Raw genomic sequence first — 17,016 nt, 5'->3', positions numbered from 1 at the left:
TTGCATATCGATCACGATTGTTAGATACTGTTGTCAGTTATGGAGGTTTTCAATGAGGCCTTCTGGAATGATTTCGTTTTCCTGTAAGAGAACCTGTCTATTCAGGTTGCATGCTTTTTATATTTCAGTTTGATCCACTGGTTAAGATGATTGTGACTGTCCTAACCCTGTTGATTGTGTCTAGCCACTCATAGGCAAAGAACAGATTATTCCATTATTTATAGTTAGTTTTACAAGTTGAAAAAAGCATCTGAGTAGGTTACATAATTTATTCTACCACTTTGTACATGATTAGAATATTATGTCAGTCATATGCATGCCAAGAAGTATAGATTTATGCATGTTTTCTATTGTTTTGCTTTAGTACCATTCCTAGTTGAATCTTAACATCCATGTCTAGAATCTATACAGAGCAAGTATTACAGTTAGGAAAACTCTTTCAGTCTTATCCCTTCACAAATATGTTTTATATCTATTGGGTAGTCCTCTGTCCTTTTCCTGGTTTTCCTTAAAGTCTTTTCCTCTAGGCTGTTTGTCCTAGAGGAATGCATCCCATCTTGCAACAGGATGGTTGGAAGAAAGGAAAAGTGTGGATAGGAAGGAAGGGCACAAAAGGAAATGTGTGGAGTTTGTGAGTCCTCTAATGGGATTAAAGGTGGGAGGGAAGCAAGCATGCACGCTTCCTGACATTGCACAACTAATTTCCCCTTCTCTCCCTTTAAAAACTTTTTTCGGGCCGGGCGCGGTGGCTCAAGCCTGTAATCCCAGCACTTTGGGAGGCCGAGGCAGGTGGATCACGAAGTCAAGAGATCGAGACCATCTTGGTCAATATGGTGAAACCCCATCTCTACTAAAAATACAAAAAAATTAGCTGGGCATGGTGGCACGTGCCTGTAATCCCAGCTACTCGGGAGGCTGAGGCAGGAGAATTGCCTGAACCCAGGAGGCGGAGGTTGCGGTGAGCCGAGATCGCGCCATTGTACTCCAGCCTGGGTAACAAGAGCGAAACTCCATCTCAAAAAAAAAAGACAAAAAACTTTTTTCGCCGGGCGTGGAGCTCACGCCTGTGATTGCAGAACTTTCGGAGGCCAAGGCAGGCAGATCACCTGAGGTCTGGAGTTGAGACCAGCCTGGCCAATATGGTGAAACCCCATCTCTACTAAAAATACAAAAATTAGCCGGGCGTGGTGGCAGGTGCCTGTAATTCCAGCTACTCAGGAAGCTGAGGCAGGAGAATTGCTTGAACCCAGAAGGCAGAGGTTGCAGTGTGCCTAGATCATGCCGTTGCACTCCAGCCTGGCGGATAAGAGCGAGACTGAGTCTTTTTTTTTTTTTTTTTTTTTTTTTTTTTTTTTTTATAACAGAGTCTCGCTCAGTTGTCAGGCCCCAGGCTGGAGTGCAGTGACGGGATCTCAGCTTACTGCAACCTCCGCCTCCCAGGTACAAGCAATTCTGCCTCAGCCTTCCGAGTAGCTGGGACTACAGGCGCGCGCCACCACGACCAGACCAGCTAATTTTTGTATTTTTTTGGTAGAGACGGGGTTTCACCATGTTGGCCAGGATGATCTCAATCTCTTGACCTCGTGATCCGCCTGCCTCGGCCTCCCAAAGTGCTGGGATGCTGGGATTACAGGCGTGAGCCACCGCGCCCGGCGAGACTGAGTCTTAAAAAAAAAAATCATGCAAAGACAACACAAAAACTAAACAACAAAATCTTGCCTTCTGGGAAGAAATGAGACTTGTTACAGAGTTGCCACTAAGCCCTGTAGGGTTGGTGGAGACAACCCCATTTTACACATTAGTTCATAGACTTCGGTTGTGACTTGCTTGAGGTCACCCAGTCAGTGTGTTAGAGCTGGATTTTCAATCCAGGCCTGTTCTTTCCACTGCTATGCAAGATACCTTCTGTTTATATTTTTGAGGGAGACAACAGAGATGAGAAGAATTTTGTAACAAATAAAGACAATGGAGGGGATGAATATGCTGATAGAGAAGGAAAGAGGCCCCAACTTCTGCCATGCCTTTGTTACTCCTAATCCTTTTCTGATCGTCTGGGGGTGCCCTGCCTCTCTATTTCTCAGGCATGCCAGTGATTCCACTTGTATTAATCGGCACTCAAACGACTCGTCCAAAACTGAATTGATCTTACTGACTCTGCCAACATTTCAATAATTGCAACCCCAACCTTTCGGTTGTTGAGCTAAAGACTTTGGAGGTAGCTTTGATTCTTTTTTCACAACACACATCCGGTGTATCGGGAAGATTAAGAATTCAGTCACTTCTCACCAGCTGCTGGTCCAAGCCATCATAACACAATTCCTCCAAAGTTCTCAGCAATGCTCACAGCCTCTCCTCCCCACCTTACATTTTTGATTGCAGCTGCAACCACTTATCCCCTGCTCACTCCTGCAGTCCTCAAAGGGCCCAGTGCACTTCTACCTCAGGGCCTTTGCACTTGCAGCTGTCTGTCTGAAAAGCTTTTCCCTAGGTATCAGCAGGGTTAACACCCTTCCTCATCCAGGTCATGGCTTAACTGTCTTCTCAGCAAGGACTCCTGGCCACCCTATTTCACTTTATTTTATTTTTTGAGACGGCGTTTTGCTCCTGTCACTCAGGCTAGAGTGAAAATGGCGCGACTTCTGCTCACCGCAACCTGCCTCCTGAGTTCAAGGGATTCTTCTGTCTCAGCCTCCCGAGTAGCTGGGATTACAGGCGCCTGCCACCAGGCCCGGCTAAAATTTCGTATTTTTAGTAGAGATGGGGGTTTCACCATGTTGGCCAGGCTGGTCTCGAACTCCTGCCCTCAGATGATCCACTCCGCCTCAGCCTCCCAAATCTCATGCCTGGGATTACAGGAGTGAGCCACCGCCCCCGGCCTGGCCACCCTATTTTAAACTGCAAATTTTCCCCTTCAATGCTTAGTTTTTCTCCACAGCACTATCACCATTTCATATAATATATGTTTTTCTTCATACTGACTCCCCTTGGAGAAGGAAAACTCCACGAGAGCAAGGATTTTTTGTCAGTTTTTCATTGCTATTTCCTCAGTGCTTAGACATGCATCAGGTCCAAAGTAGATGATTAATGTTACCTGAATGAACAGCAAGAGCAACTGAGGAGTTCTGAAATACACAGCAGGAATCAAGGATAGCTCTGGCCTTGCTTCTATGGCCAGGATCCTCCATCCCAACCTATTAGAAGTAGAAAAACTAGATCGAGCTCCTCAGAACCCAGGTCGACGGCTGTAGAGCCTTCGACCTTCCGAGAACGAATGGCGATCCCTCTTCACGGTTCTCTGTGCATTCCAGCTGGAAGGCGGTCCCTTTCCGCGCCCCAGGTCAGAGCCGGGCATGCCCTGCACCCGAGCGCCCCGCTCCGGCAGCTGCCGCCTGCAACACCCGGAACGTTTCGGCTTGGCCGCAGCGCGCGGTGGAAGGACTTCGGGGTCGCACCTAAAGCAGCGGGGAGGAGCTTCCGGCTGAGCGTCCTTCCAGCGGGGCCGGTGAGTGCACGGGTGGAAATCTGTGAGGCGTAGAGGTGGGGCAGGACGTCTGGCTAGCTAGGTGTCTAGGAGGGTTTTCGTGGCGGAGAACAGAGGCTGAATTGCCCTGCCTGGGCTTGTAGGAAAGGTGGATGTGAGGGAGCCTGTGAAGGCAGAGGAAGGTAACTTTCGCCTGGGGAGCCGCCCAGTAGCATTGGAGGCTGCAGGCCTTCCCTCCCTAAGTAAAAGCGCGACTTTTAAAAATGATGGTTCAGGGTTCGAGTTTGTGACCTGATTGAGAAAGTGACCAACCTCTGACCCTGAATCCCATACCTGAAAAATAAGGACAATAATGACTCTTGCCAGTTTCATAGTACTTGGTAGAGTAAGGTGTGGGGAAAAGCTTCTTACATCGCGATGTTTGGTGCTCTCATTTGTTTGCAGATTAACATTCCGAGCTCATGTAGTGGGAATCACACCCGTAGGCATATGCTGAGGAATGTGGATTGTCAGGGGTTGGATTCTAGGAAACAGACCACTGATTATATGTGTGTGTGTGTGTGTGTGTATGTGTGTATGAGAAGTCCTTTGATGTGATCAGCCGAAAGTATCTCAGTTTCTATTTTTGTTTATTTATTTATTTAGAGACAGGGTCTCCCTCTGTCACCCAGTCTGGAGTGCAGTAGTGAACACGACTCACTGCAGCGACTCTCCTGGGCTCAAGCCATCGGGACTCCCGCTTTACCCTCCCAAGTAGCTGGGACTAAAAGCACTTGCCACCTCGCCCAGCTAATTTTTTGAGTTCCCAGGCTGGTCTGGAACTCCTGAACTCAAGTGATCCTTTTGCCTTGGCCTCCCAAATTGCCGGGATTATAGGTTTGAACCCCTGTCCTGCCAAGAATTTGATTTTAAAAACATTGAGAACGCTGCCACGCCTGGATTCCCAGCACTTTAGAGACTTTTCCTGTCTCTACTAGAAAGTAATCGGGGGCCGGGCGCGGTGGCTCACACCTGTAATCCCAGCACTTTGGGAGGCCGAGGTGGGCGGATCACGAGGTCAAGAGATCGAGACCATCCTGGTCAACATGGTGAAACTCCGTCTCTGCTAAAAATACAAAAAATTAGCTGGCCATGGGCGTGCCTGTAATCCCAGCTACTCAGGAGGCTGAGGCAGGAGAATTGCCTGAACCCAGGAGGCGGAGGTTGCAGTGAGCCGAGATCGCGCCATTACACTCCAGCCTAGGTAACAAGAGCGAAACTCCGTCTCAAAAAAAAAAAAAAAAAAAAAGTAATCGGATTGTTGGCCATTCATATAGCTAACAAATATATGAAAAAATGCTCAACATTACTGATCGTTAGAGAAATGCAAACCAAAACCACAATGCACATCAAAACCACAAAACCATCTCACCACCAGTCAGAATGGGTGTTATCAAAAGTCAAAAAATAACAGATGTTGGCAAAGTTGTGGAGAAAAGGGAATGCTTCTCCACTGTTGGTAGGAATGTAAATTAGTTCAGCCACTATGGAAAACAGTTTGGAGATGTCTCAAAGAACTATGTTTAATTTTGTCTTTTTTTAAAAAAAAAAAAATTATGAGCCATAAGCATTTACCCATTTATAAATAATAAATGTCATTTAAAAACTTTTGATTTTGAGAAAACTTAAACATACACAAAGATGGAGAGATAGTGCAATGAATCACGTATGTCACTCAGCTATAATAATTAGTTGTGTCTAATCTTGTTCAGCTACACCCATACTCCTCACAGTTCTACAGTTTGTCATGTGACACATCTATAAAGCATTTTTGTTCCTTTACAAATTGTAAAAAGATGCTTATTGTTATTGGTGCCAAGTTTGTGTATAAGTGTTTATATTATTTCTTGGAAATGAGAAATGGAATTCTGTGGGGATTTTTATCTAATGACAATTATTGAGTAAAATACAAAGAATAAGATGACCTGGCATTCTGATTTTTTTTTTTTTTTTTTTTTTTTCTGTATGTATCTAATTTTCTAATTTAATTGGATGCATTTTATAACAAACATCTTTAGATAACTTACATTCTAATGGTTTTTACAGATTATTGAATAATAAAATACATTTTAAAAAAATGGATGAAGAACCTGAAAGAACTAAGCGATGGGAAGGAGGCTATGAAAGAACATGGTAAGGAGAGCATCATTGCTCTTTTAGATGTTGTCTTCTTTTAAAACAACTTTATTAAGGTATATTTTACATATGTTAAAATTACCATTTCTAATGAATAATTCAGTGATTTTATTAATAGAAAATTTCCTGAGCTCTGCAGCCATCACCATAAACCAGTTCTAGAACATTTTAACCACTCCAGTAAGATCCGTCATATCCATTTACAATTAATTTTATTCCTGGCCGGGCGCAGTGGCTCAAGCTTGTAATCCCAGCACTTTGGGAGGCCGAGGCGGGTGGATCACGAGGTCGAGAGATCGAGACCATCCTGGTCAACATGGTGAAACCCCGTCTCTACTAAAAATACAAAAAATTAGCTGGGCATGGTGGCACGTGCCTGTAATCCCAGCTACTCAGGAGGCTGAGGCAGGAGAATTGCCTGAACCCAGGAGGCGGAGGTTGCGGTGAGCCGAGATCATGCCATTGCACTCCAGCCTGGGTAACAAGAGCGAAACTCCGTCTCAAAAAAAAAAAAAAAAAAAAAAATTTATTCCTAATTCCATCGTTAGGCAATCATTAATCTGCCTTTTTGTCTCTAATCTTTTCTGGACATTTCACAAAAATGTGACCATATACAGTCGTGTGCCGCATAGTGATGTTTTGGTCAAAGACTGCATAGATGACAGTGGTCCCATGATATAATACAGTATTTTTACTGTGCCTTTTCTATGTATGTTTAGATATATAAATACTGACCATTGTGTTACAGTTGTCTCAGATATTCAGTATAGTAACATGCTGTACAGGTTTGTAGCCTAGGCGTGGGATAGGCTATACCATCTAGGTTTGTGTAAGTATACTCTGTGATATTCACACAATCATGAAATTGCCTAACAATGTATTTCTCAGAATGTATCCCTGTCAGTAAGCACTGCGTGACTGTAATAAGTGGTCTGTTGTGGCTGGCTTTCACCTATTTTCAAGACTCCCATGTTGCAGCGTGTATTAATACTTCATTTAAGCTGGGCATGGTGGCTCACGCCTGTAATCCTAGCACTTTGGGAGGCTGAGGAGGGTGGATCACCTGAGGTCAGGAGTTCAAAACCAGCTTGCATCATGGTGAAACCCCATCTTTTAAAAAAAAAACTTCATTTTTTATTGCTGAATAGTATTCCCATCTATAGTTATGCCACATTATTGTTTATCCTTTCACGAGTCTGTGGATATTTAGGTTCTTTACAGTTTTTGGCTGTTAGGAAAATGCAGCCATGAATACTCACATATAAATCTTTATGTGGAGATATATTTTCATTTCATTTGGGCTAGTAATCATTTTAGCTTATCTTTTCAAACAAACAATTATGACTTATAGGGAGATTCTTAAAGAAGATGAATCTGGATCACTTAAAGCTACAATAGAAGACATTCTATTTAAGGCAAAGAGAAAAAGGTATGTAACCTTTTCCTATGTGTGTTAAAATTAAAACATATTCATTTTAAGCCTTTCTAGCTATAAACACTCCTCAGTACTTCATTTCAGCTGTGTTTCAGGGAACTGACCTGTTGCCTTCTGACCATGGGGAAAGAACTAGCTACCTACCCTTTGCTTCAGCAGGAAAATGGTCTTTAGAGACTATCTACAATACCTATAATTATGTGTATTCCATAAGTTAATTATTTACTCCACTAAAAAAAGCACATTATGACATTCTTAATCAGAACTAGAAAAAAAGAAAAAGCAGGTCAATTGGAAAGTTGTGGTTATTTTTTTGTATAGGGGATAGTATATGGAATTCCATTAAAATGTTTGTATAATTTTAACAGAGTATTTGAGCACCATGGACAAGTTCGACTTGGAATGGTATGTCATTTTTTCTTTTACTAGTACAGAACTAGTTTGGGTTAGAGAAACATTCTAGCTTACTAGAAAAAAACAATAGCAAAACAACAAACTTTTAAAAATAATACATTTAAAAATATGCATAGAATATATAATTATTAAATGTCATTTTTACTAGTCCAAATGGCACTTAAGATGTGAGCACAGTGGCTCATACCTATAATCCCAGCATTTTGGGAGGCCAAGGTGGGAGGATTGTTTGAGCCCAGGGGTTTGAAACTAGCCTGGGCAACAAAGTGAGACCCAGTTTCTGCAAAACAAAACAAGTACTTGAAATTGGCCCTTTCTTTTTTCTGGTAGATGCGTCACCTTTATGTGGTAGTAGATGGATCAAGAACAATGGAAGACCAAGATTTAAAGCCTAATAGACTGACGTGTACTTTAAAGGTAAAATTTAAATTTATACTAAATCATTTAAATTTGTACTAAAATTACTTTAATTTTTACTAAAAAAGTTGGGAAGAGCACTGGATTCTAAAGGATATTTTTAAAGAATGCAATTAAATAAATTTTTTTTGCTTTGTGTTTTTAGTAAATGCTAATGATAGCTAAGTAGAAGTACTACCAGGTCATTTAAAGAAATTATAAACCAACATAGCCAATTATTTGTATTTTAAATTTCTATCCTCCCACCCCACATCAGGATCTTGCTTTGTCAGTTATTCCTTTTCTTTATTGAATCTTCATTCTCCTTTGCCTTACTTAAATCTTTCTCCTCAGATTGCAAACACATTCATATTATTCCTAATTCAACGAAACCTGTTCTCAATTCTGCTAATTCTCCCATCTCTCTTCATTGGACCTTTCCCTTGTTTAAATTTTTTTCTGGCACATCCAAATGGTTCCATCTTTTAAAACCTAGCTCAAACCTCTCATCACCCACCATTTCAAATTAAGGTTTTTATTATATAATGTTTTTATTAACATATTTTGAAAATCTGTAAGTTTGCCGGGCGTGGTGGCTCACGCCTGTAATCCAAGCACTTTGGAGGCCAAGGTGGGCGGATCACCTGAGGTCAGGAGTTCAAGACCAGCCTGACCAACATGGTGAAACCCCGTCTTTAAAAAAAAAGAAAATCTGTTAAGTTTAAAAGTCATGTGAGTGAGGCTTGATAAACAGGTTTTACAAACATTAATTGGACATGTTTTATACGGTTGTTATTTTGCCTTTATCTAGTATGTCTCTTTTTTGTTTAAACAGTTGTTGGAATACTTTGTAGAGGAATATTTTGATCAAAATCCTATTAGTCAGGTATGTATATAAGTGATAGAATTCAGAATTAGATTCCTATTTTGCAGCCAAATGTTATTTATTTATTTATTTATTTATTTATTTATTTATTTTGAGACGGAATCTTGCTCTGTTGCCAGGCTGGAGTGCAGTGGGCTGATCTCGGCTCACCTCCCAGGTTCAAGCAATTCTATTGCCTCAGCCTCCCGATTAGCTGGGACTACAGGCGTGTGCCACCACACCCAGCTAATTTTTGTGTATTTTAGTAGAGTCCGGGTTTCACCATGTTGGCCAGAATGATCTCGATCTCTTTTTTTTTTTTTTTTTGAGACGGAGTTTCGCTCTTGTTACCCAGGCTGGAGTGCAATGGCGCGATCTCGGCTCACCGCAACCTCCGCCTCCTGGGTTCAGGCAATTCTCCTGCCTCAGCCTCCTGAGTAGCTGGGATTACAGGCACGCACCACCATGCCCAGCTAATTTTTTGTATTTTTAGTAGAGACGGGGTTTCACCATGTTGACCAGGATGGTCTCGATCTCTCGACCTCGTGATCCACCCGCCTCGGCCTCCCAAAGTGCTCGGATTGCAGGCTTGAGCCACCGCGCCCGGCCTCGATCTCTTGACCTTGTGATCCGCACGCCTCGGCCTCCCAAAGTGCTGAGGTTACAGGCATGAGCCACCGTGCCTGGCCATAATTTATTTTTTAAAAATTGGACATGTATTTTCTGAATTGCCCAGATTGTTTAACCAGTTTCTGGCATACTTATCAATGAAAAGCATAGTAACTCTAAAAGTTAAACAATGTACAGTGAACTCATAGCTAAATTTATTTGCCAAAAACACAATGAGAAAAAGTTTCTCACATGTTGCTTCTTTCTTTTGTAGTTACTAGCTTATTTTAGCTATATAAATTCTTTTTTTTCTGCCCCAATATTATCTACAGGAATAGTTATATGTATTCTTATTGGGAGGAAATAACTTATTATATTAATAATAATTTTTGTTTTTATTTCAAGATTGGAATAATTGTAACTAAGAGTAAAAGAGCTGAAAAACTGACTGAACTCTCAGGTATGCATAAAATTACCTTTACAGGACTCAGGGTCTTTGCTTTATTTACCCAACCTCATCACTCTGTTCGTATGGCTGCTAATAAGTAATGTGAAGGCTTCCTCTGTGCTCTCTAGGTGAAACGATTTAGTAACAGCTTCCACACCATTATATTTTTAGGATATAAGGTTAACTATTTTAAATTGAATTCTGCATAGTGGTAAATAATATTACATTGAATGTAAATGTTTTTATATAAAATCAATATGTGCTTATCCTGAAAATATTAAAATATAATTATTGTAACCATTTATAAAATCCAATTAATCTTAAAATTGCATTCTTAAAAAGTTAAGCATCTAATTTAAAAAGGAAAACGCACAAAAACTGAACTCTAGCAATTGCTAATGAATCAATTTTTCTGCTTCCATGACATGCCTAACTGAATTTTAGTTTCAAAAGATAGTTATGGCAGTTTTTATTTGCTTTGGTGTATATGATGTTACAGATTAGCAACACTGATTCTATTTTATTTTCCATGAAATACACTATCCCTTAAAAATGGTTCTCAACCTTTTATCTTTGTCCACACACATAAGGGAAATGATATACTTTCTTCATCAATAGTTTTTCATTATGACTGTGAGGAGTCAAATGTACATTGGCCTGGAGTGATCCAAGAAACTTAGTTGTGAGTAACCAAAAGAATGTCAAACTAGCTTAAGTGCAAAAGGAAAATTTTTGGCTTATGCTCAAAGGTGGGCTGATTTCATATATAGTTGCTGTGTATGTTAGGATCCTGGCTTTGTCTGGCTTCATCCTCTGATAGATTTTCTGGAATTTGAAAAGATGTCTCTTTTTTTTTTTTTTTTTTGAGATGGAGTTTCGCTCTTGTTACCCAGGCTGGAGTGCAGTGGCGCGATCTCGGCTCACCGCAACCTCCTCCTCCTGGGTTCAGGCAATTCTCCTGCCTCAGCCTCCTGAGTAGCTGGGATTACAGGCACGCGCCACCATGTCCAGCTAATTTTTTGGATTTTTAGTAGAGGCGGGGTTTCACCATTTTGACCAGGATGGTCTCGATCTCTTGACCTCGTGATCCACCTGCCTCGGCCTCCCAAAGTGCTGGGATTACAGGCGTGAGCCACCGCGCCCGGTGAAAAGATGTCTCTTAATAGTCCCAGGCTACATGGTACCGGTAACCTATGGCTTCAGCACAAGTCTAGGGAGGACCCTGATTGGCCTGACTTATGATCTGCCCATCCATGAACAAAGTGACCAAGGAATGAAGTATTTTGTTTGTGTGCTTGGATTACCTACCTATGCCCAGAGCAGGACAGAAGTAGAGTCAGCACCACATGAACTAAGCAGGATTATTATATAGTGGGAGAAGGATGGTTCCCCCAAGGTAGGGATATAGAGTCAGTCTTCTTTCCTCTCAGTTTACTTACTCCAAATAACCTGCAGTTTTCTTTTACTTTCTTTCCCTGCCCCCGACTCACCCCCGACCTAAAGCAAGGAGTCTCTTGCTCTGTTTCCCAGGCTGGAGTACGATGGCTCACTGCAATCTCTGCCTCCCAGGGTAAAGTGATTCAAGTGATCCTCCTGCCTCAGCTCCCCGAGGAGCTGGGATTACAGGTGTGTGCTGCCATGCCCAGCTAATTTTTGTATTTTTAGTAGGGATGGGATTTCATCATGTTTTCATCAGGCTGATGTGGAACTCCTGACCTCAGGTGATCCACCCGCCTCAGCCTCCCAAAGTGCTGGGATTACAGTTGTGAACCACCATGCCCAGCCTCAGCAGTTTTCTACGGATGTTAGTGAAGTCATACGTATAAAGATGAAAAATTCGGCCGCGCACGGTGGCTCAAGCCTGTAATCCCAGCACTTTGGGAGGCCGAGGCGGGTGGATCACAAGGTCAAGAGATCGAGACCATCCTGGTCAACATGGTGAAACCCCGTCTCTACTAAAAATACAAAAAATTAGCTGGGCATGGTGGCACGTGCCTGTAATCCCAGCTACTCAGGAGGCTGAGGCAGGAGAATTGCTTGAACCCAGGATGCGGAGGTTGCGGTGAGCCGAGATCGCGCCATTGCACTCCAGCCTGGGTAACAAGAGCGAAACTCCGTCTCAAAAAAAAAAAAAAAAAAAAAAAAAGATGAAAAATTCTGTGGAGATTCTGACAGGCCTTTGAAGGCACCTTTTTAAAACCTCGCTGACACTATTGTGGTGTGATTTTTTCTTATACCCATAACATAATGGAGATTAAAAATCATTTTGTATGATACCGTAGGAAAGTAAGTAGATAGCCACTTCTAGGTTTGAGTGCTGCTGGTTCTGTAGTTAAGTAGACATATGTCTTTGGGCAAATCATTTCATTAGTTTAGATTAATTTTCTCACTTGTGAAATGCGGGATTTGGACTTAGCAAGGTACTTTTCATCTCTACAATTTATGAATCTAAAATACTTGCAATAAATATTAAATATTACACATGGTTAGTATTTTAAAACTTATTCAGATGAATAAAAACTCTAGGGAGCTTGAAGTTGATGAATAGACAAAGAAGACATAATTCACATAGAAAAAAAATTAAAAAACCAGAAATTAAATAAGGGAAACTAGTGATCCAGAAAAAAAAAACTCCACCCAATTCCATAATATTTTATTATTTAATATATTTTAAATGAGCAAAAATAAGTTTTAAAAGCAACATGTTGCTTGTAGAACCACAGAGAAATTGTTATTTATAGTGCTGATAGTCTTAAAAATTACTTTAATATTTTTTAGAAAAGCATAAAAATTGCTCCTGAAATTATATTTAGGAAATGTTATGGAAGAAGAATGATCACTCTACAAAGATACTCTTTGTAACATTATGTATAATAGTGACAGATTAGAAATTGAATGTTTAATAATGTAGAGGTACTTTGATGAATTATATTTTAATTATATTGTATGATAAAATCAATTTGGCTGGGCGCGGTGGCTCACCCCTGTAATCCTAGTACTTTGGGAGGCCGAGGTGGGTGGATCACCTGAGGTCAGGAGTTCAAGACCAGCCTGGCCATCATGGTGAAACCCCATCTTAAAAAAAAAAAAAAGAAAGAAAAAGATAAAATCAATTTAATGATACTTAGATTATTGATTGATACAAAGACAGTGCTGAAATGGAAAATGTTTACAGAATACTATATTTCATTGAACCTCAGATTCTGTCAATTATAAGATACTTTTATGGGCCATTAAGAAGGAAAAGTCCTGGTAGTTAAATTTTTTTTTTTTTTTTTTTTTTTTTTTTTGAGACGGAGTTTCGCTCTTGTTACCGAGGCTGGAGTGCAATGGCGCGATCTCGGCTCACCGCAACCTCCGCCTCCTGGGTTCAGGCAATTCTCCTGCCTCAGCCTCCTGAGTAGCTGGGATTACAGGCACGCACCACCATGCCCAGCTACTTTTTTGTATTTTTAGTAGAGATGGGGTTTCACCATGTTGACCAGGATGGTCTCGATCTCTTGACCTTGTGATCCACCCGCCTCGGCCTCCCAAAGTGCTGGGATTACAGGTTTGAGCCACCGCGCCCGGCCGGTAGTTAAATTTTAACACAATATCAAATGATATGTGAATTGGTTATACTAGCTTCTTAGTAATTTGACTATCACTTTGGGGGCCTGGCGTGGCATCTTACATCTGTAATCGCAGCACTTTGGGAGGCTGAGACGGGAGGATTGCTTGATCCCAGGAGTACAGGAGTAGCCTGGACAACATGGCAAAACCCTGTCTCTACCAAAAATATACAAAAACATTTAGTCAGGTATGGTAGCCGGCACCTGTAGTCCCAGCTACTTGGGAGGCTGAGGTGGGAGGATGGTTTGAGCCTGGAGGTAGAGGTTGCAGTGAGCCAAGATTGCCCCATTGCCCTCCAGCCTAGGCAACGGAGCCAGATCCGATCTATAAAAACTTTTTATATTAAAAAGAAAAAAAAAAAGAATTTGGCAACTTTTCCCCCCTTCATTTGAATTGCTTGGTATAAGATAGGCAGTCTTTTCAGATGCTGTTTGGTAGGAGCAGATAACACAGCTTTGTCTCTTTGTGGGAATGCTCCTTAGGTCTTGTAAAGCTCTTAATTTCTCACCTTAAGAAAAATATGGAATTGCATACATTCTTTCATCAATGAATATTTGCTTCATTGATAATAAATTTATGCCTCACTGCTGTGTTCCACACCTTTCTACATAAAAATATAGACTTTTGTATTAAAAACCTATCTAAAAACATTTTATTGTTTGTTTTTGAGACAGAGTTTCGCTCTTTTTGCCTAGACTGGAGTGCAATGGTGCGATCTTCACTCACTGCAACCTCCTGTTCCTGGGTTCAGGCGATTCTCCTGCCTCAGCTTCCCAGGTAGCTGGGATTACTGGCATGCACCATCATGCCCGGCTAATTTTGTGTTTTCAGTAGAGACAGGGTTTCACCATGTTGGCCAGGCTGGTCTTGAACTCCTGACCTCAGGTGATCTGACCACCTTGGCCTCCCTACGTGCTGGGATTACAGACATGAGCCACTGCATCTGGTCCTAAAAACCATTTTAAATGGCAGTTAAATTCACTATAAAGAGGACAATGTACATAATGCAGTTGAAGCAACAGCATATGAAGACTTATTTGTAGGTTCACATATGAGCAGGCAAAGACAACTGTATTACAAGTGCTGCTGGCTACCAGTCATTGTTAAACACATGCTAATTTCAGAGATGTTAAAATGTGAAAATGTGTTGATCTTAAAAATGATGAAATATGGAAATATTAAGAGTAAAAATGGCTGGGCGTGGTGGCTCACGCCTGTAATCCAAGCACTTTGGAGGCCAAAGCAACCCCGTCTTTAAAAAAAAAAAGAGTAAAGATGCACTCTAGGTTAGTATTATTTTAAAATATGCTAGTCCATAAGGAGATTATTTGTATTTATAATATATAGGATTTTATTAAAGGATTATTTTTATTTTAGGAAACCCAAGAAAACATATAACATCTTTGAAGAAAGCTGTGGATATGACCTGCCATGGAGAGCCATCTCTTTATAATTCCTTAAGCATGGCTATGCAAACTCTAAAGTTAGTATTATACATTTTTTATAATTGATTTAGAAGTTTTTTAAAATGAGTTAAGTTGAAATGATGTGTTAATATGGGGCCCATAAACCCAGCTATAACAAAATTGTTAAGTAGGAAATATATGTAATGTCATTTATGATGTTTAATATGGTGTTGGTTGGTAATTTTTATTTTACATGTTAGTAGGATATTGTTGGTTTTTTGTTTTTTTTTAAGTAGGATATTGTTAAAGGTTTTATAAAAGTGTAATTTAAAACTATGCAGTATCAATAGTACAAAAGAAATATGTTGAAAAAAATTTTATTAAAATGAGATTTAGTGTAGTATAATAATTGTAAGTTGGTCATACCTTTATTAACATTTATTAATTTATCTTGAAAGTAATGGTCAAACCGCAATTACTTTTGAACCAACCTAATATTCCTATAAATTAGTAGCACTCTTGCATGGCAAGTTCAGCTATATGGAATAAAGCTAAGACCCCAAAGGAAATATTTGGTATAGTTAAAGCTCATGTGTGTTTTTTTAAATTTTATTTTTATTTTATTTTTTTAAGACAGAGCCTTTTTCTGTCATCCAGGCGGGAGTGCAGTGGCACGATCTCAGCTCACTATAACCTCCACCTTCTGAGTTCATGATTCTTGTGCCTCAGCCTCCCTAGTAGTTGGGATTACAGGTGTGTGCCACCATGTCCAGCTAATTTTTGTATTTTCAGTACAGATAGAGTTTCACCATGTTGGCCAGGCTGGTCTTGAACTCCTGGCCTCAAGCAGTCCACCCACCTCAGCCTCCCTAAAGCTTATATATTTTATCTCTGGATAGTCTGCCCTGGCTCAGACATTATACCTTTACATGTTAGATAGTTTTGAAGTGGATGAGAATGAGGTAACACATGTAATAGAGGTAAGTACATTAGCAGGGTCTACCAGTAAGAGCTGAGAAAATAACAAAGAAAATATAAACAGTAAAGCAATAACTATCTGATAAAATTGCTGCAGAAAACATAGAAACCACTGATTAGTATAAGTGAAAACTGGTCGCCACAAATCCACAAGCTATCATTTTAGTTAAACGGTATACAAGATTAATGTTTATGATTATTATGGCTATGAATTACTATGAGGTTAAATTACAGTAATCCCCCTTATCTGCAGTTTCACTTTCCATAGTTTTAGTTACTCTTGGTCTGAAAAATATTGAAAACTTCAATAATAAATAATTCATAAGGTTTAAGTTGCGTGCCATTCTGGGTGGTATGATGAAAGCCTACACGTCACCTCTCTGCCCTGCCCAGGACATGAATAATCCCTTGCTCCTGCAGATCCATACTGTATATGCTGCCCACCCATGTAACAGCCTAAGTCATCAGATTAACTGTTGTTAATGACTGTCAAACTATTGCAGTCTTTGTGTTATTTTACTTAATAATGACCCCAGTGTGCAGGAGTAGTGATGCTGGCATATTATTATAATTGTTCTATTTAGTTATTGTTGTTCATCTCTTATTGTACCTGATTTATACATTAAACTTGATCATAGGTGTTTATGTACAGGCACATCTCATTTTGTTGTACTTTGTTTTATTAGACTTCTCAGATGACTTTTTTTTTTTTTTTTTTTTTTTTGAGACGGAGTTTCGCTCTTGTTACCCAGGCTGGAGTGCAATGGTGCGATCTTGGCTCACCGCAACCTCCGCCTCCCGGGTTCAGGCAATTCTCCTGCCTCAGCCTCCTGAGGAGCTGGGATTACAGGCACGCACCACCATGCCCAGCTAACTTTTTGTATGTTTAGTAGAGATGGGGTTTCACCTTGTTGACCAGAATGGTCTCGATCTCTTGACCTCGTGATCCACCCGCCTCGGCCTCCCAAAGTGCTGGGATTACAGGCTTGAGACTTTTTTTTTTTTTTTTTTTTTAACAAACGGACAGTTTATGACAACTCTGTGTTGAGCAAGTCCATTGGTGCTATTTTTTTTTTAACAGTATGTGCCCACTTCATGCCTCTATATCACACTTTGGTAGTTCTTGGAATATTTCAAGCTTTCTAAATTATTGTTATGTCTGTTACAGTGATCTGTGATCAGTGATCTTTGATGTTA

General features: G+C 40.5%; 1 protein-coding gene across 7 annotated transcripts in view; it reads left to right on the top strand.

Moving 5' to 3' along the window:
* Positions 1-3,447: 3,447 nt before the first annotated feature.
* The window catches only part of GTF2H2C (GTF2H2 family member C), a 39,704-nt gene continuing 26,135 nt past the window's right edge, over positions 3,448-17,016 (top strand). For 3 of the 7 annotated variants that reach the window (XM_074385010.1, XM_039468225.2, XM_039468228.2), the window contains exons 1-8: positions 3,448-3,502; positions 5,567-5,653; positions 7,008-7,085; positions 7,460-7,496; positions 7,836-7,922; positions 8,737-8,787; positions 9,781-9,835; positions 14,813-14,918. In XM_074385010.1, coding sequence (XP_074241111.1) covers positions 5,598-5,653; positions 7,008-7,085; positions 7,460-7,496; positions 7,836-7,922; positions 8,737-8,787; positions 9,781-9,835; positions 14,813-14,918 — 470 coding nt within the window. In that variant the 5' untranslated portion in view covers positions 3,448-3,502; positions 5,567-5,597. Of the gene's footprint in view, positions 3,664-5,566; positions 5,654-7,007; positions 7,086-7,459; positions 7,497-7,835; positions 7,923-8,736; positions 8,788-9,780; positions 9,836-14,812; positions 14,919-17,016 lie in introns of all 7 variants that reach the window. The other 4 variants (XM_074385012.1, XM_074385009.1, XM_074385016.1 and 1 more) reach the window with 3 other exon arrangements.

This window comes from Saimiri boliviensis, chromosome 1 (assembly GCF_048565385.1).
Source record: "Saimiri boliviensis isolate mSaiBol1 chromosome 1, mSaiBol1.pri, whole genome shotgun sequence".
Classification (NCBI taxonomy): Eukaryota; Metazoa; Chordata; class Mammalia; order Primates; family Cebidae; genus Saimiri; species Saimiri boliviensis.
The sequence above is the reverse complement of the archived record's forward strand: the minus strand, read 5'-3'. Positions and strand labels throughout refer to the sequence as shown.